General features: G+C 28.7%; 3 protein-coding genes across 4 annotated transcripts; 1 reads left to right on the top strand and 2 right to left on the bottom strand.

The window, feature by feature from the left end:
* Positions 1-63: 63 nt before the first annotated feature.
* Positions 64-4126, bottom strand: LOC101502889 (ABC transporter I family member 6, chloroplastic). Its single transcript, XM_004503490.4, has 3 exons — positions 3557-4126; positions 2481-2780; positions 64-638 (listed from the first exon to the last, which is right to left on the bottom strand). The coding sequence occupies exons 1-3, from the start codon at positions 4034-4036 to the stop codon at positions 549-551; spliced, it is 870 nt and encodes a 289-aa protein (XP_004503547.1). The 5' UTR covers positions 4037-4126; the 3' UTR covers positions 64-548.
* A 6975-nt stretch (positions 4127-11101) lies between these two features.
* Positions 11102-15613, top strand: LOC101502573 (ethanolamine-phosphate cytidylyltransferase-like). 2 transcript variants are annotated; one of them, XM_004503489.4, is made up of 10 exons: positions 11102-11228; positions 11940-12357; positions 12712-12947; positions 13109-13260; positions 13561-13632; positions 13772-13839; positions 13928-14048; positions 14496-14555; positions 14647-14769; positions 15193-15613. In XM_004503489.4, the coding sequence occupies exons 2-10, from the start codon at positions 11996-11998 to the stop codon at positions 15262-15264; spliced, it is 1266 nt and encodes a 421-aa protein (XP_004503546.1). In that variant the 5' UTR covers positions 11102-11228; positions 11940-11995; the 3' UTR covers positions 15265-15613. The 2 variants fall into 2 exon arrangements, with proteins under 2 accessions (XP_004503546.1, XP_073226116.1); XM_073370015.1 differs by having other exon boundaries at positions 11123-11228; positions 11808-12357.
* Positions 15614-16196: 583 nt separating this feature from the next.
* On the bottom strand, positions 16197-17312 carry LOC101502258 (uncharacterized). The gene is made up of 2 exons (XM_004503488.4): positions 16910-17312; positions 16197-16821 (listed from the first exon to the last, which is right to left on the bottom strand). Exons 1-2 carry the CDS (start codon positions 17199-17201, stop codon positions 16451-16453), a joined length of 663 nt encoding a protein of 220 aa, XP_004503545.1. The 5' UTR covers positions 17202-17312; the 3' UTR covers positions 16197-16450.
* Between the last annotated feature and the right edge of the window lie 3576 nt (positions 17313-20888).

Below are 20888 nucleotides of genomic sequence, written 5' to 3'. Positions count from 1 at the left end.
TATGCCTAGGGTCAGTAACCAGCCAAGTGCTATTCTTGGTATAGAAATGTACAAAACAATGAATGCAAGGAAACATGCCAACCTGTAGGTTAAATAATGGAACTGCAGTTTGATTAATTTATTACACAATTATACTAAACGAATACACTTCCGGTAATGAAACACTCAATTTCCAAAACTTGTCCTTGCAGAAGAAAGTTCCATAAGATACAACTTCTGAGCATCTACCCAGCGCAATAATGTCATCTGGGTTTGGAGTAAAAGTTCCAATATCAAACCAGAATGAATAAAGATTCCAAATTGAAACAAAAATAAAACATAGCTATAATCCACCCACCCCAAACACGTAAGATCTTATCAGTAGTACCTTTGAAGAAAGTTTTGACTGTCATCCCATCTATCTATATACTTTCTAAACCCAATTATGATCTTGAATGTGATACTTATTCGCAGTAAGTTGTGCAATTTGATAGCATGAAATTGGATTTGAACCGAAACAAGCCCGCCATTTCACAACAAAGTCAGAAAGGGTGCTGATACTAGCTGTATTAAGTTAAAGCAGAGACTGTTTCATATCCATCTGCCTCGATTGCTTCTACCATAGTTATGTCGCCTGTCCTCGCAATTTTTCCATTGTCCTGATAGTTTTTAAGAAGAAAAAGAAAGGTTCATTCGTGTCATTTCACAAAATAGACAATGCATTTGTCTTTTCATACACTGTCTGTATCGGGATCAGGATTGTCACTTGTCTTTTCAACATGACCATATTATGCGAATGCATCTCAACCATGTACCTTTTTTTAAAAGTAATCAATGGTGTAGAATTAAAATTGCAAGTTAGGGGGTAGTTATCTCAAATCATGCTATGATTGTGTTCAGAAAAATAAGTGTTGAGATGTATTCACATAATATGGTCTTGTTAAAATAACACATATAAGAGGAGGATCTTAATCCCTATAACTGCTTTCTAAGATAAACAATATTCTACTAGAAGGCTAATAAATGAGCATATAGTATATATATGAATTAATTCATGAAATTCACGGCAATGATAAAACATCAAATGGATCAAATAATCACAAGGATATATGTTTATTTCCAAACTCAAAGCTAGCTTTATTATTCTTCAAAAATAATTAAACTTATATCTAGCAGAGATCTATGGGTCCCAATTCCGTTAAAGTTGTCAACTCAGCAGATAAACCTTATAAATAATTGATAAAAAAATATACTGAATGAGCATGAAGTGTGTGTTATGTGATAGGGTACAGCCAATACTATGAATGAACATATGCAGTACAATGAAAATTATACACAGTAATCTTGAAAGTTATGTGACAGCGTCAAATATCTGAGGGTATAACGTTATCCTTTGAGAGACCGGGAAACTAATATATCTAAGAAATCAACTACTTTCCACTTCTTCAGGTTTCTCCTTCGATTGAAATTTTCAGATTCCATTTGCTCATGTCTACATGTTCTCCAGACCTTTTTATTCCCAACTTGTAAACTAAAAAACTATTCACATATTTAATGACATGCTTTTAACTACCACAATCTCCCAACCAAACTTTTCTCCGTAGTATCCCAGTGATCATTTGACAGAGGTAGAGGAGATTGAAAATTGGAGAAAGAATGCGATAAGACTAGCATTCTAACTTCATTTATCAAAACTCATTCGCTATACAATTATTATACGCAAAATTCCTTTTAGAACGTCGTTATGGGGACTTATAATCTGATAGGTGGCTCATCTACATTGGTTGGTTGATGCCATAAAGGCCAACTGTGTACTAAGGTCAGAGATTGACCATTTACCTCAAAATCTCTCTAAATAGTTTGGCTTATGGTTTTCCTGGATCTACCTCTAACTACTAGACTATCATTCATCTAATCTAAGCTCCTTACTGTTGCTTCTATAAGTGTTCTAATATATGCCCAAGCCATCTAAACGACAAGATTATATTATCTTCCCAACTACAGGGGTTATCCAATTTTCTAATATGCCCAAAGCATTCATCAATTTCATCCACCCTGCTTGGATCCTATGGTTGACATCTTGTTTTTATTGTTTTATCTCCACATCACTTGATACAATGGACCATAGATAATTTAAAATGTGGATTCAACTACAATATCAAAAGAAAAATAGTATGAAAGGCAGATTTTGTAATAAGAAACTTCCCATAAGATGCAAGTATATGCCTCAAATAGTTGTCCAACAGACTATAGAAGCTTCTTGGAAAAATACTACGTTTCAATTTAATCACAAATATCCGATCAAACCTTTGCTAGAACTAAATACATTCACAGATGTAAAGCAGGGTCAGCTCCTAAACTAAACCCCATTTTCCTCAAAACCTAGAGAAGGAAAACTATTCTCTCTCTGTTCACCTCACCTAAAGTCTGATAATGAACAATTCCCTTCAAGTCCAAAACTTGGAACAACATTAAAGATCAGTTGAGAATTTGTAACTTACCATAACATGGACATGGGTAGGTTTCAAAAGATCAAGAATTCGTCGATAGTGCGTAATCATCAACAGAGAATTCTCTGGGGTAAGAATCCGACTAACTGCACTTGCCACATCCCTGAGAGCATCAACATCCAATCCCGAATCAATTTCATCCAAAATAGCCAAATCTGCCCCCAAAACCGCAAGCTGCAAGATCTCATTGCGTTTGCGCTCACCTCCACTAAACCCTTCATTTACATTCCTATTGAGAAAGTCAGGCTTCATGTTAACAAGTTGTAGCTTCTCCATTAGATAAGAAAAACACTGCAAAACAGAAACAGTCAGCTTGCTTGTTAGAAACCATAAACAAGGCCAACAATCAGGGTTTCGAAAAAAGTCCCCAACTACAATTCAGTCGCTAAATCAAGGTTTTTGATATATATCCAATTGCAATTAAGGTCACATCAACTGCATTTAATAGTGATTCTCCACAATATCAAGATTATCCACAATATCTTATTAGCCCGCAACAATAATCTAAGTCAGGACATCAAGATTTTTTGATATCTACAGTACCATAATTAAAGTTATATAAACCACACTTGATCAAGTGTGTTTGGCTTCACACTAGAGAGAGTCAAAAGTTATTTCAAACACAGTTGATTTTGATATGTTTGAGTGATGTCGATTGAAATCGATTGTCTTAAAATGACTCTAAGCTGAAGCTAAGCATGTGTTTGGAAACACTTTTGCACCACGTCCCGATGAAAAATGGCCGCGAATTTTTAAAAGCTACAAACAGTGGCTTTGAACTTGACGCACATTTTAATGTCTGGCTACCGCAAAAACAAACCGTCCATAAGATTTGTAGTTTTTAACTCCAAACTTGATTTTTACACTCACATTTATTATTCAACCCACTTCTAATGTGAATGCATCTAATTAAATATCACTTCACATACAACTCACTTCAAACTAAAATAAATTTAACAAAATCAATTTTGTTGCATCATACCGAAACAATTGTAATGCCCCCATGATTAGAAAAACTTGAATATAATAAACAAATAATTAAATAAATAAATAAAAGGATAACCTACCTCAAGGGGTCCAAGTTCAGGAAGTCCAAGTTTCTTCCTCCGAGCATTATAAGCCATGACAAGAAATTGATCATTTGAAACACCAGGAATTGCAACAGGAGATTGAAAACTCATGAAAAGACCTTCAAGCGCTCTTTCCTCCGGTTCCATTTCAAGCAAATTTTCTCCTTTGAAAACAACACTTCCACCTGTAACTTCATAATCTGGATGACCAACAAGAACCTTAGCGAAAGTGCTTTTACCAGAACCGTTCTTTCCCATAATAGCGTGAACTTCTCCTCTGTTAACGGTGAGATTAACGCCTCGGAGAATTTCAACATTGGATTCAACGATTTTTGCCCTTAAATCGTTTACTTGAAGAAGGGGAATATCGGTGGTTGACGCCGTGACGCGAGTGAAATTGCGAAGAGTGTGAGTGTTGTTGCGACGGAATCGAAATTGAAAAGGAAGAGAAAGTGATAATGATGAAGATGAAGCCATGACTACTACACTCCGTTCTGTTGCGCTAAACTAAACAGATAAAAAATATTTAGTTTTTGTGTATTTTTTCTCTACTTTGTTCTTTCGTCCTTCCCATTATTTTATTAAACAAATTTATATTTTGTTTCACATATTATTATATAATTTATTGCCAAAATTAAGGTCTTCAATCATACATCTTTATTTTTCCTTTTTTTCCAACTAAGTATTAATTAACATTAGTCTCTATATTATATTTGTTTGCAGAAATATATTTCTCTTTATGGTAGTTGTTTGTAGCAATAATGTACTCACGCGACAAAATATAATTTTTTTAATTAATTTTTGAAAAATAAAAATTTTAAAAAAGTTATAAGAACTCTTTCGACTAAAAAAAATGAATTTTATTGTAGTCTTTTAAGTTTCACTCTTTTTTTAATTTAGTCTTCTGTGTTTTTTATTTTTTTTTTAATTGATCAAATAATTTTTTTTCTTTTCACAATTTTTTTTACCGTAAACGCATTATTTCATGTTATAATTCATATTTAAATTTATAGATATTTTAGATTTTAACTTCAAATTTTAAATATTTTTAATTTATTTAAAAGTTTCCTTATACTTGCATTAAAATTCATATATAAAAATGTCTTACTCTTTTTTTTTCATGGGATTGCAATACGTAAATCCGACCATGTGAATGATTTTTTTCCTCTATATCGTATCTCATATATAAGACTATCTATTGTCAATTAATTTTTTATAAAAAATAATTAATTATTAATTTAATAAATAAATAATAATAATTAAAAAACCAAATAAAATACATGTGTCCAAACAAATGTGGTATATTATTTTAACAACTCTTTTTATTTTACAATAAATTAGCTACTTGATTCTATTTTGTTAACAATTTTTTCATACTTTTCCTCTTATTTTATCGCAACTATTTCTTCTTACATTCAAAATTATATAAAAAATAGTTGTATAAAATACAAGTGAATTGTTAACAAAATATAGTGAAATTACTAATTATCTGCGATAAGCTCAAAATATAATAAAATTGTTAAAATAATATATCACGTTTGTTTTGGCACATCTACTCAAATTGCATTAACTTTGACATATTTTTTTTTCTATTAATTGTATTTTATTAATATAATTTGTTTTTTATTTATTTTTTATTTATTAAATTAAAAATTAATTATTTATTATAAAAAAAGAAACTAAATAAAGATGGTCGCATACCGGAGATGTGACCTCATATTGAAGTGCTAAAAAAATCTTTTAAGTAGGTGCATCATCGTCTTGCGACCTCCTAAAGATTTAAAAAATATGACATTTTAGTATATAAATTTCAATGTAGGATATAATGGAGTATTTTGAATGAAAAAATAATATAAATGAACAATATCCTCATATTTGCTTTGTTTTTAAGTCTGGATTTTTTGAAATTTTTTTAAGTTGATGATGACGATGAAAATAAATATTTTAATTTGTATTGTTGGAAGAATGAATAGCATGTACCTTGAAACCCTAAGCCTATTTCAATTGTGATGGGAGATTGACCAAGAAAATTTTGTTGAAATCCATAAAAACAAAATTAACAATTAGTTTGTGCAACCCATACAAAATCCTCCTTGAAACCCATAAAAATCATTCTTCAAATCCATAAAAACGAAAACAAATTCTACAATTAGTTTATGCAACAAAAAAAACAAAACATCTTGAAAATTATTAAAAAGAGTTAAATAAATTTTTAATCCCTTAAAAATACTCTTCATCTTTATCCCAAAAAAAATTCCAATTTGTTTTTTCTCTTTGTTTTAAAGTCAACTCATATTTATTTTTCAAATTTCTAAATGATTGTTTTCATGCATATTTAGAATTTTACTCAAAATAAATTTAGAATTTTTAAAAGAGAGGCGGATTAAACATGAATTTTTAGATTTTAAAAGCTTAAAAATATATATTTAATTAATAATTTATTAAAAAATTATATATTTTGTATGAGATATTTTTATAATGTTCTAAACACATATGAAGAAAAAAAATTCAAAAATTAAAATGATAAATATGAGTTGGATTGAAAACACAAAAAACAACATTAGAAAATGTTTTGGGGACTAAAGATGAAAAAAAAAATTATAAGGATTAAAGTAAAATATTGAAATTTTATAGAGACTAAAAATTTATTTAACTCTATTAAAAATGGGTCAAACAATTCATTTATTTACAATGTATTTATGGGGGAATTCTATTTATTTACAACAACTTCTTTTTTTTAATTCTTGTTAGAATTATGATTTTATTATTTTGATTATTCTCTAATTCATATGATCGACATTTTGAATGTTTCTATTGAAATTATAAATTTTGAGTTTTACATTTTTTTTTAAATATGGTGGAAGAAGAAGGTGATGAAGAGGAAGATGATGAAGGCGATAAAGACGAGAATGAACCTAAGCGGTGATTTAAACTTAGATGACTATAAGAGTGATTTTTCAAAGTATAAGCATATATATAGTATAATATGAATCAATACTTATGTGGAACTGACTATGCGAAGTTTTTTTAACAACTAACATAAAAAGAACATTTATGCAATTAGACAATAACATAATAAATAACGTTGCAAATGATGTATCACTTAAAGGACCTTGGTGAATAAAAAAACATCTTTAAAAACTGAATTAAATATAAAAGACTAAAATATAATTTAACGTAATTCATTTTAAAGTAATTTTAGTGTTAAACAAATTAATATTAATTTTTTTGATTATAATCATTCTTAATTTTTCATTATGACTTGTGGTGTATTCTCTCATTTCCATAAATATTATGTTTTAAAATAATTATGGAGGGGTATTTTCTTTTTTCAATACAATAATATATGTCATGTTTTATTTTTTGTCTATAAAAAAATATAATGTGCTGAAAAATAATTTATATTTGACTATATATTTATAAGAGTTGAATACTTTTTTTTCTCTATAAAATTGTAAAAAAAATAGAATGGTAAATAGATTTTTTTTTTTAATTCTTATAAAATTTTATATGATATTTAATCTCCACAACTTTTTTGTCATTGTGAAACGATTGAATCACTCTTAGAATAATCGTATAAATTTTTTAAAGTCTTGAGTATTAAATTGTGTGTTAATTAATTAGAAATCTTCTGCGTAACATCCATATGAGAAAGCCACGTGAACTTTCGCAGCCCCACAGGTTGATTTAAAAGTAAAAAACCAAAGTTTCAACGAATAATATTTTAGGAACGAAAACTCCAAGATAATGTTTATAAAGACTAAAATCACATTTAGTTTATAATAATGATTAATACTTCCATGGTTAATAAACATGTTATAAAAAAATAATTTAAAATAAATATGGTTTAATAAATATGGCTTAACAAGGAAAAGAATCTCAGGAGCAACTCTGTCCCATAAGCATAATAATTCATCAATATGAAACCTTGCAAAATTGGAAATTTGATCAATTAATTCCTATCCCTATTAGAATACCAATCATCCCTATACCACAGTCATCTTCTCTTTTATCCCCAATGATCTCACTCTCCTCTCCTTATTCTTCACCTTTTTTTTAAGTTAAATAAATATAATTTTTTTAATTACATTAGTTAAAATAAAGTAATTTTTACCGTGTCATGTTAAATCATTAAAAAGTTCAATCTATATTACCACATCAGTAAAAAATTAGAGAAAAAATGAGTGGAGAATGCAAATTCATAAATAGAGGTGTTCGTGGCCAGTTTAATTCGATTTTGATTGAATCTAACACCTAGACCAATCAAAAGTACATGGTTTTATTCATATTTAAGCATTTTTTTAATAAAATCCAAACCAAACAAAATCGATGTATAACAAATTAGTTTTGGTTGGGTTACAAAACAAAATAGTTATGTATAAAATATTATATTAAAATTTCAAACCTTAGAGTAGTGATAACTTAGAAGAAAGTGAAATTTTTATATATACTAATCCACTATCCTAATTTATATGTTTACCCAAAAGTCTAAAAGATTATATAAAGAACATTTACATAATATTGTACACAACATCATATTTTATTAACAAATATATATAAAAAAAAATGACTGATTCGAATACACGTACACCTAAGTCTAATATTCATTACTTGTTATCCAAATTGTACCTATTTGAGTTTGGCTGGGTTGATTTGGATTTGGACCTGTTCAAAAAATAGTCTGACCCAAAGAACACAGTTTGGTTTAAATTATAGTTTGGTCTGGTTTTGCTCGAATCATTGCACATCCCTGGTCAAAAAAGGATAAATATGAAGGACTAAAATTGCACAATTAAAAAATTAAAAGGTCAAAGATACAATTAAGAGGTTTCTATGATACATTTAAAAATTACTATATTTTGATACTATCAAAATTAAATTATCAATAGTTGAATAACAAATTTTCTATGTATCAAAAGTCTTTATTTAGTTAATTTTAATAGATATTATAGTAATACATTGACAAATTAAAGATGATTATTAATAAATAAAAATTCATAATACTGATATACTCTATTTTTAATGTACTGTAGAATTTATTTATAATTAAACCTTTATTTAATACATGTTTGCACAAATAAAACTTTTGAATACACAATTAATATCTCTCATTCAATAATCTTATTTATATCCTTATTAACGCTTCTAAGACAATTTATTTCCCAATTGGTATTGGATAATAATAGTAATATTATTGACAGTAATAGAATAAAATAATAGAAATATATTGAAACAACATGTCCAAATGTGTTTTTATTTGTTTCTCTATTTTCAATTTAATCTAATTACAGTTGTCAAATAAATATATAAATCTACATAATATTCCACGCACTATTATGATAAGAGAATAAAGGTGTAAAGGCAGTGTACTTAATGGTGGAGCTTAGTGAGGGCCAATAGTGGTCATGGTCCTACAAATATTGACAACTGTATGTTTTATGCTATTTCTTTTTTAAAAAATGGGTCATACAACTTTATTCATTTATTTTTGAACTCATCGTGATGCAAGTTTATAGCTTATAAGAATAGTTCCAGGTACTCTAATTATGATGCATTATTCTTATCCAAGTTAATGCTCCAATTTTAATTTTAACAAAATCAAATAACTTCCATTTTTTAGTAAATCTAAGTGAGCAATGTTTTCAAAAGTAAGCTTATAACATTAATGAATTAAAAGTAATAATATATTAAGTGAGCAAGATTTTCAATAATAGTTAAGTAAAAAAAAAATTAAATTATAAAATTAAATGAAATAGTTATTTACATAAATCCTTTAACTAAATTTAAATATTCCTTATGTAAAATAAATTTATAAATTTTAAGTATATTATTGAATAATTTTAACCCCTTCAAAATATTTGGTCAAATTCTGCTATTGATATAAAATAATTTTACACTATTCAATTATGGTTACGATAACAAATAGTTAATTAAGCCTTTGACTCCCTCTTCCGAACAAGTACTTGAAGTTGGATTTGGAAGATGTCTTTGTCTAAGAGTGTGGAGTTCTTCACATGGTAGACTTGCCATGACTCTCTTCCCACTAGAGGAGTCTTTGGCCATTGAGATGTAAATATCCCTCTTATGTGTCCTTTTTGTGTCAATGAGGAAGAAACAATTAACCACTACCTTTTCTTTTGTCACCATGTTGTGAATATTTGGACAAATTGTGGTTTGAATTAGGTCCTGAAGATACATTGTTGTTAGTTTCTTTATTTTTTTTTTCTTCTCTCATCTAATAAAAAAAATATTTGACACTGCATATCCACAATAAATTGTCATTCTTCTTCTTAGCACTTATGTTCCTATTCCATTGAATAAAGGTGGTTTAAGCTTGGGTGTTCAAAAAAATAAAAAATTGATGAACCAAACTGTTTTTGAATTAAACTGGTTTATAAAAATTGAGAATCAAATTATTTTTGAACTGATTTTTTAAAACTAGAATCGAACCGAACCAGTTTTCAATTCAAAAAAACTAGATCCAAATTTGTTTTTTAGAATTAATTAGAGGTAATTATGTAAAATTTGGCCTATAGGAACAAAAAAACTAAGTTAAATCAGTTTGGTTTGGTTCAAATTAATAAACTAATTCACTAATTTATAAAATAGTTCAGTTTGATTTTTTGAACTGAAAATCGGTTTGGTTTAGTTTTTTCAAACTGAAAACCAAATTTGATTTAATTTTCAAACAGTTATAATTGAAAACTGAACTTTGTGCACCCCTATTTAAAACTATTCTATTTTGTCTAAATTACCTTTTTTAACTTTTTCTAATCACTTTTTTACTTAATCAAATGGTTTCTACATATATTTAGTGGTGTTTTATTTGTAGTTTTGTCAATTGAAGTGGCGTTATCTTGGTTTGTCGTTGTTTCTTTCTCGTATTATTATGGTGTTTGTTTAATTTAAATTAACAATTTTGTTTCGACCAATTATATATTTAATCAATGATTTTTACATCATAAAAATCACAAATTACAAATTTAAGCATTTTAAATTTATCACATTTGTAACATTAAGCTGTTTATATTACTAACATGAAAATGAAATTTTATTCACAAATTCACTTTATTTTTTAATTTATTTTAATAACTTTAAATTGATATCATTTTTGAACAAATAAATATATTCCATCCACGTGGAAGAAGATGACTAGTACAGTATTCTCTATTGGAAGCTACGATGGGGACCACAGCATAAAGAAAGCTTGTGCCACGTAAACCCAATGAATGGCTCATTTCTTTCGTTTTATTTCGTGTGAGAAAACAACAACAAACAACTAGAAGCATAAATAAATCAATCAATATCATTGGTGCGTCTCTTTCTCTTGCCTCACATATTTCTCTTGCATTCTCCAACCACATTTATTATTACTATTAAATTAAATTAATCACAGATATTTTACTTTCACATTGAATTCAATGAATAATAGTCTCAAGGTTAATTATGACTTGTCGACGTAAATAAACGGTTAATTATGACTTGTCCATTTTAGTTTCATTAATTAATAATTATTATTGAGAGTTTCATTATTAATTATTAATAATACCTTTATATTCAGACAAGAGGATATTTGCAAAAAAAAAAGCTACGAGGTAGTTTTTTGCGTTAGAATCCGTGAGAAGAAGAAGAAGAAGAAATAAGAGGAGACACAGACTCAAATCAAATCGTAAGCTTCAGATTCGATCTCTTCTTTCTCCATTTCATATTATTCTAATTAATATTATTCCCTTTTTTAATTATTATATCTAATTAATTGCATCGCATAAAATTCAATTTCTCGTTTTTTCGCACTTTCTTGCTTACTCATCATTTCTCGTTTTATTCTTCACGATCTCAGGTAGCTTTTTCACTCATGTTAATGAATCTGGATACTTCATTCTTTTCATCAAAATTTCGTTCCAGTAAATATTGCATTTATTTATTATTCACTATTATATTATTATCATTAGCTAGATCCAGAATATAAGGAACCCCCCAATTTTTTAATTTTTTTCTTGTTATCTATCTCAATTTTACATGCAAATGCGTTGATTGTTTAGTTTATGTTTGGTTCCACTTTTAATGGAGGCAAAATTGATTCTAGATGTGTAGAATTTATTTTGGAATGTTTGGATGTTTTTTAGTATAATTGATTTTGATTCTTGAATTGAATTGATTCTAGCTTGAAGCTGGAACTTTGAGCTTTTGTCTATAGAATTGATTTTTAGCGTGAAATTTATAGTTAAATCAATTTTTGTTACTGCAGAACCAAATTCACAGTTAATTTCCTTGTGGTGGGGAGCTATTCGATTTCATCCCCATAATGATTCTGTATATAGGATTTTGGTGAGAATGAAATTCATTTTGATTCCCTTTTACCATGATGGTTTGTTTTCAGGTCTGTGCCTCCTCTACGATATAGTAGTTTTTGGGACCAAAAAATAAAGGTCAGAGATGGATTATGAAAGTAGTAGTTGGATTTGGGAAGGGGTATACTACTATCCACATTTGTTTGGTGGTTTAATGGTTACAGCAGCCTTGTTGGGCTTGTCAACTAGTTACTTTGGTGGGATTGGGGTTCCTTCTTTGCTACTGCCCTACTCTTGGTCTAATTTGGGGATTTTCCACAAGAAGAAGAACATTGGGAAGAGACGTGTTCGGGTTTACATGGATGGGTGTTTTGATCTGATGCATTATGGACATGCTAATGCACTCAGACAAGCAAAAGCTTTAGGTGATGAATTGGTTGTGGGACTTGTGAGTGATGAGGAGATTGTGGCCAATAAAGGACCTCCCGTTTTGTCGATGGATGAGAGGTATAGATACTTGTGTCTTTTTATCTTCTTTCTAAAATGTAAATTCATGCATGTTTTGGAATCTTATAACATGCCAGATGCCCCCTTTTCTTTTTAATTTGATTCTTCTAGATGAAGTAAGAATAGGACGTACATGTCATTGATGGAAACTTGGGTTTGCTTGAACGACACATGGTAGAAGTAATAGAAACATCGAATAATCAACTCTAGAAATTTGATGCTGTATTAACTTATTGTTATCAATGCTAAAACTAACATATTATGATTGATTCTTCTTCTGTATTAGTGATTTTGAAAACTGAATCTTGGAAGCTAACATATATGATTGCCTTTTCTTCTGTATTTGTCTTCCAGGCTGGCCCTTGTTAGTGGATTGAAGTGGGTGGATGAGGTCATAACTGATGCTCCTTATGCAATTACTGAGAAATTCTTGAACCGCCTCTTTCATGAATACAACATTGACTATGTCATACATGGCGATGATCCTTGCCTGCTTCCTGATGGAACAGATGCTTATGCTGCGGCAAAGAAAGCTGGCCGTTACAAGCAAATTAAACGTACTGAGGGAGTTTCCAGCACAGATATCGTAGGTACTGTGTTTCTATATTTATAGCAGATGAAATCCAGGAGTTCTGTGAATTGTGGCCACATCTTTTGGTTGATAGATAATTTTATTTTAATTATTTTTGTGTGGGTGGGTATGGGTCCAAGTGTTTTGCTGGTAGAAAAATTGATATATGTTTCAATACAGGAAGAATAATGTCTTCTTTGGAAGAACAAAAAATTCATGAAGATCGCAATGGTACTGATGTAAGACCTCAAGAAGATAGCCAGTCAAAGGTTTCCCACATATCCCAATTCCTACCAACTTCCCGACGTATTGTGCAGTTTTCTAATGGCAAGGTATTTGGTTGCTTGTGTAGGCTCTTTCAAATAAGTATTATATATTTGGTTCATAATTCTACAAACCAAAAATTTGTGTTTCACTAGGTGAACTTATAGTTTAGTATATTTCTGCTGTTTCTTTAAGAGCTATGCTAAACCATATCATTTTTTACGTGGACTTAGTACAACAAACGCTGATTTGAAACTTACATGAAATTTGATGGTTTCAAGTTGATATTGGGTAGTAGAGTAAATATGTCTGTTCATTATAGTTTGCCGAACATTTTGTTTGACAATCTATTGTTTATCTTATTTTAGGGTCCTGGACCAAATGCTCGTATTGTATACATTGATGGGGCCTTTGATCTCTTCCATGCCGGGCATGTTGAGGTACAAATAGTTTTCATGTAGGGTGTGACTTATTATCCTCAATTGAACACATAAGTTCATTGATCACCATGGTTCAACTGGCAGGAACCATTTGATTGTGATATGGTGGTGTTTCCTTATTTATTCTGTGTTTTATCAGGTACTTAAGAGGGCTAGGGAACTTGGAGATTTTCTTTTAGTTGGTATACACTCTGATGAGACAGTGAGGTATACAGATTTTTATCATGTTAATTTCATGGGTATTCTTCTGGTATTCATGCCAACCATAGATGATAAACTAACTAATTTCCTGCAGTGAAAACCGAGGAAAACACTATCCAATTATGCATCTACATGAGCGGAGCCTTAGTGTGCTAGCTTGCCGTTATGTTGATGAAGTCATTATTGGTGCACCTTGGGAAATTACAAAGGATATGGTATGTCTCCGATTCTACATTATCTGTATTCCATTAAAGTTACTTGAAATAGTAGTTGCTGCATTGACTCCTACTCATTGTTCTTCTGCTGCTGGACTCTTTTTTTGACAACAACTTTTCTGGTGTACTCAAGTGAAGGATTTAAATATTTTTAAAGAGAAACATTAGCAGCACACACCTTGATGCTCTGGTCTGGGTTATATTGTGGAGCCAGCATGATATATTGTGTTGAAAATAGTGTCCATGAATGTTTTGATTGACAGCTTTTCTCGTTTCACGAAAAATCATTCCCATTCACTTGTTTTCTTCTTGAAATGATTGAATTGCATCTTCTTGTGCACATACATTGCATCCGCTCGAGAGAGGGCATCTGAAATGTTCCTGAACATGATTTGAATCCATTGGATATTTTCATCTTCATGAGGTTTATTTTTTGGAATCGAACAGATAACAACTTTCAATATCTCACTAGTTGTGCATGGCACTGTGGCTGAGAAGTCATTATACGTGAGTTCACCCTTTTCTTTACAGTTCATGTGAAATACAATATCACTTTCTTTTTTGGCTGGCCTTTTAGTGAACAAGTTGTATTGCGCAGAGTGAAACAGATCCATATGAGGTTCCAAAGAGCATGGGCATATTCCGCTTGCTTGAAAGCCCAAGAGATCTTACTACTTCTTCAGTAGCACAAAGGATAATGGCCAATCATGAAGCTTATGTGGTAATTTCTTTAGGGAGTAATTTTTCCTACCCTACATTTCTAAAAAGAATCACTTATTTCTGAAAATGTACTTCAAACAACATAATTTGTTTGAAAGTACTGTATACTTCTAGGTGGCACAAAAATTGTTTTTATTATGAATACATCTGAAGTCACGTTTGGCATGGAGAAAGCTCCTCCCATTTATTTTTTCCCCCTTGGCTTTCTTTCTGAATATTCATATAAATGGTTAATTGCGTAAAGCCATCGTAGTCTTCTTGAAGCGTAAGGTCTTATCAGTTCCTATAGCTAGTTATTTGAAAGTTTATAACACTATTGAAGTTTTCTATTACTTATTGCTTTATATTCAAAATTCTGATGGATATTTTAGTTTAAGTGATGACATAGTTTTCTGGTTTTTCCTTTTATCATCTGATGATGCAGAAACGTAATGCAAAGAAAGCTCAGAGTGAGAAGAGATACTATGAAGAGAGAAAATATGTCTCTGGAGACTAGCATGTATAGACTTAGTTTGTTAATGCTCCACAAACTTAACCCTGTGATGGAGATGCTTGATATATCAGGAAATCTATACATTTGTGAAGGACGACTGGTACAGAGTATTATGACATAGAATGATATCGTAGATTACTCAGGAATACCATTGTACTATAGTGTCCTAGCATTTTTCTTGTCATCTGAAAGGCTCCAATGTGGTTAGCCCGTCAAGTTTTATGGCATTTGTATTTTGCTCTGGTTTTGCTCTATTTATTTATTTAATGTATTCCAATATCTGTCGGAAGTTATACGCGTCACATGATCTTGCTTATATTTTTTTCAGCTTAATGGAATCATATTTTTTGAACGTGGAGAACATGTTCGATTGTTTCTCAAGATTAAAAGATGAGTAAATAATTAATTAATTAAAAGGGAACTTATTATTCTCCAAAACCCTCAGACATTGCACATGTGATGTAATATTTGTGGTTTATATACAGTATACATACTCTAATGTATAACTTCTTCTATTGAAGAAAGCCATTTGCATTTGAGTTAAATTATAAATAAAATAGTGTTTAATTCCCCTTTCTTTGGCTCTTTCCTTCTCTATCATCAGTATTGTGACAATTGCGTCTTGGCTAGAGGAAAGGTTAAAATTGGATCAAATTTGAAATCTGAAAGCACTTTACAGAAGGGGACGAAAAACATCAATTCACCCATTCACTCAGTGGCAAGCAATAGCTTCAATGCTACCATCATAATGCCTTATCATTATCATTGATCATTATAATTGAAGATGCATTTAAATTCCACAAAAGTAAAATCCAAACTCATTTAGGTTCATCATTGAAGCGAAGCTAATCATCCATTGAGATAACTTGTAGAATAAATATCTAAGCTCATTTAACAATCATAAAATATTGTATCATCATGAATGAAACAAAATAGAAGACGAAACAAAAATAAAACATTGATATCTATCTTTGTTACTTGAAGGGTCTTTAGGAAAAAGTACAAGCAACCCCATCATCCCATTCCCATCTTGGTCACTATTATAGACATTGACCAGCTTCCCCCAATCCATCCCTTGGTGAAGAAGCTAAAGCAAAAACCCATTTTTTTTTTCTCAGCAAAACTAAAATCTAATCTCTAGTAGTCTGTCTAGTGTAATCTAACTAGTAATAATAATAATGAGAGATTTTCAACGAGTCCAAGTGATGGGAGTTGAATTGTTTTGAGGAATATGAGGTAACAAACAGTGTTGTTGAAACCCCTCTGACACCATAAACATTGTTGTAGAGTTATTATAAGCATTGTCACAGTCTTGTTCTTCTACATCCATCATAACTCCTTCTTCATCAGCTTCCATCAATTCTATTGTATCTGTGTTGTCATTATCTTCAGAATCATCAAAACTGTCGGAACAAGAGGGTAAGTGTTGTTGTTGCTGTACCCAAGGCACAATAGCTAAACGACAATTATCACTGTCGTCGTTTTGTTCCTGCTCTTCTATTTTTAGAGGATCACAGTAATCAGAAGAATAATCACATTGTTTTGACCACGAAACTTGATCTGCAATTAATTAAAATTAAAATTAAAATCAATCTTAATAATAATAATAATAAATTGACAATACCATAATTAAGGAAAAAAGACATACTGGTCTTGATTTGAGAGATTAGGTCAGAATTGAGAGTGAGAGAGAAAGAGGAATTATTATAATCAGGGGAATGAGGAAGAAAGGGTTTAAAAAGCACAAGAGCTCTTTCCTCGTTTGGAAGCGGTTCGTGTTCTTCTTGTTCATGTTCTTCAACAATCGGAGGTAACTCACCATGGAGGCGGCGAATCTTGGTGGCGGGAGAAGAAAGAGAGAAATCGGAGAAATCATCGCTGATTTGATCGACGATGCCGTGGACTTTTCTCTTCAACGATTTGTGATGTCCAGTAGGCATGTTTTAAAAGTGATGATAATAAAAAGCGAAGAGATTTATTAATGAAAAAGTGAGTGAGAAAGAACAAATTATGAAAACGGTGAGAAGCGTTCATTAATACTGCTATTTAGGAAGCGGGTAGTGTCTAGAGTTTTCTGCAACTCTTCTCTTTTTCCATCGCGAATCTTCCACCCCTTTTCCTACGTGTCATTATCCACTTAATTATTATTACCATTCATTCTCTCAAAACTAATAACTACTGTTCTATCCAAATAATAATAATTAATAAAAATAATACACATTTAATTTTTAATGTTTACTGAATTGATATATATTAATATTATTAAGTTGAATACTGTATTTTGAATTTAAAGACGAGATATTATTTATATAAAAAATTATATTTTTTTTATTATCAGTTATAAAACATTGAATTTTTTTTAAATTTAAATTTAGTTATTTTAAAATTTCCAAATATTTTTTATGATAATTTTTAAATCTTTTCTAAAATATGGTTAGAATATTTTGAGAAAATAACATGTATATGTTAAGTTATAATTAAATTTAGCAGATTAAACTTTTTGAATTAAAAAGTCTTCAATTATTAATTAAATTTTTTTTATGTGTATGTTAAGAAGTTCAAAGTTTGACATTTTCATGTAACAATAAAATTTTTTTTCTTTATCAGATCACTTTTCAATTAAAATGGTTATAATATAAGAAAATCAATTAGTATGTACCAACAAAATTAAAAAGAAAAAGTAAAATTAATGTGTTTTATTTCTTTATTCTAATATCTTATCATTCATATTATTAAATGCAATTATTTTTGTTTATTTAACTCATCAATGTATGTAATTATGCTTTCACATTATTTGTTACTAAATCTCTTTGTCTTCTAAATTTAAATTTATTTACTAATGAACTTTTAAGACACTCACCCTTCCTCAATTAATTTGTTAATGTCCAATCTATTGTAATCAATGTATTTTTTTTTTTAATTTATCAATTAATTTGTAATATAAATTTTAAATAATCAATTCGCTAAGTTGGAAAGAGAAAGTTGTAACAAATTATTGCGATATTATAGAACCCTAAAGAAGGCCAAGATGTTCGATCAAATCTTTAATTCTTAAAGAAACAAACATGCATCATGTTTAAATCTTTAAATCTTGTTTAAGATTTGTTATAATATTTTTAAAAATATTTTAAATTAAAAAGTTTAAATAAAAAATATTAATTTAAATAATTTATTTTAAAATATAATTATAAAGATTTCTTTTAAAAAAAAGATTAAATATAAAAAGTTATTTTAAGAAACTTTTCATAAAAATTAATTTTAAAAGATAACTTTTTTAAAAAAACTAGATTAAAATTCACCCTTTGCGCGGGTAAACATATAATTTTCTTAAATATTCTATAATATTATATATATATATATATATATATATATAATTTTATCGTTAGAAAAAATGTATCGGTAGATTGAAGTGTATATATGTTGTTTATAAATTATAATTTTGATGTATCGAAACAGGTTTTATATAATACAAACAATATTTAAAAAATATGTTGTTGACATAACTTTTTTCTAATATTGAAATAATTTCCTATTTTGCATTAAAAAAAATTACTATTTGAAAAAGTTAAAAATATATTTTTGTATATAACCATACAAAACAAATTCAATATTTCATAGAACATATATACAAATTTTCCTCTAAGTCCACTTCTATAATGATATAATAAGAAGAAATAGAAAAATGTACTTAAAACAATATAAATTGAATTTAAAAAACTTTATACTTTAATAACAGATCGTCGGCCTAATTCCAAATTATTTCCCTTTATCTACTTTAAATATTAATTTTAGTTATCTAATAAGTGACATGAGATAAATTTGTATATTTTATAGATTTCACTAAAATTAGCTACTTTTTATTAAAAGATATTTTTTTGTAATGATACTAAAAGAAAAAAAGTTTGAAAGCATGTAAATGAACATACAAAGAGCAGCATAAAAATCTAATATGAAATAATAAGAAGGTCGAAAGAGGACTTGTTAGATATGCCACATCAGATTTTTTTGAGGTAATAATATTTGAATGAAGTGACATAATATTTGATGACATGTCGTAATAGCATATAAAAATTTATTTTAGTATATTAGATGTGTTTTTTATCAAGTTAAAATCTCTAATAATGAATATTTAAGTTATTATATGTCAATTATTTTTTTAATTAATAATAAATAAATCTAAAAAATTTCTATAATTTTTAAATAAATTTTCGTAAAAATAATTTTGAAAAATATAAATTCAAAATCACATCTTAAAAATATTAAATAAACTGATCCTTTGTTTGAATCTTAACAAAATTATTATTTATAAGGATACTTAAAGAAAGGCTTCTATAAAAATAAAAATAAAAAATAAAAATAATAAAAATAAAAATAAAATCATCTTTTATGCTTCATGTGACCTTTGTTGTTTGCATTGAATCATTTATCATTTTCATCTAACCATCATTATTCCTCTTAAACTTGCTAGTTGCTATGCAAACATAGAGTAGAAAAGGAGAATTAATAATTACAAAAAAAAAAATAGAGGAGAAGAGATGGTCGGGGGCTGAGATTTTCTTAGAAGGGACTAGATTTTTATTGATTCTAAGTGTATTGGACTCAATCTATCATAAATAATGATTTGAGTTTGATACAGTCTAAAAATTAGAAATAAATAAAAAAAATAAAAAAAAAAAATAAAAAACTGAGTTTAGATGACTCCTTGAGTTACCTATCTCAATTTACTTTAAAGATAAACAATTATTTTATATTATTATTAATTCAGTCTCTCTAAAAAAAATTATCAATCAGATAAATTTAAGACGAGTTGACAATATTATGAGTTACTACTATTTAATTAATTTACAAGTGATAACTAAATGTGACTTACGTTACTTTATGTTTAATTTTTGTTTCTAAAAGATTAGTATTTGTTAACTAGTCTTAAGGTCAATCTGGTCTCGTCTTTATTTTGTTATGTCCTAATTGAACCTACAACTCATCGGACTTGGTCGATTTAAAGGACAAATTATTATCTAAAAATTGGTTCAATAAAGTGTTATGATCGGATAAGGGACACACTAAATCCTTCATTTGTAGCCCCAAAATTTGAATCAACCAAAAACAAAATGACTAAAATTAACAACAGATACTTAGAAATGATAAAACTACCTTTAATAAGACATACTGAATTATGCATTTTAACAATTCTTCCACAAGGTAAAATTGAAGTTGACGCTACGAGAGTACGAGAAATTTTTATATTGAATTTAATTTATGTTTACAAAACTGTCTTGTATAATAAGAGATGTCACTCGTTATAAAATTTTATAGAACCTTATCTATGTCCAATGTAGAACTTGGATTTTTTTCGATAAAAATCAATCATATACTTAAATATTTAAATAACCATTGACATAAACTATATATAAATCATATCTCCTTCAATTACAAATGTAATATAAATAACCCTTAATTAAATTAACATATTAATGAACTCACTTATAAGTTTTATCTATTTAAATCCTTCAATATAAATAAGAGAAAAGGGACAATGCCCTGTCAATGTAAATAAATTTTATATTGACACTTAATAAACACATTTGATTATATCATTCCACCACATGATTGTAACTACCATCGCAAAA

This window comes from Cicer arietinum, chromosome 6 (assembly GCF_000331145.2).
Source record: "Cicer arietinum cultivar CDC Frontier isolate Library 1 chromosome 6, Cicar.CDCFrontier_v2.0, whole genome shotgun sequence".
Taxonomy (NCBI): domain Eukaryota; kingdom Viridiplantae; phylum Streptophyta; class Magnoliopsida; order Fabales; family Fabaceae; genus Cicer; species Cicer arietinum.
The sequence above is the reverse complement of the archived record's forward strand: the minus strand, read 5'-3'. Positions and strand labels throughout refer to the sequence as shown.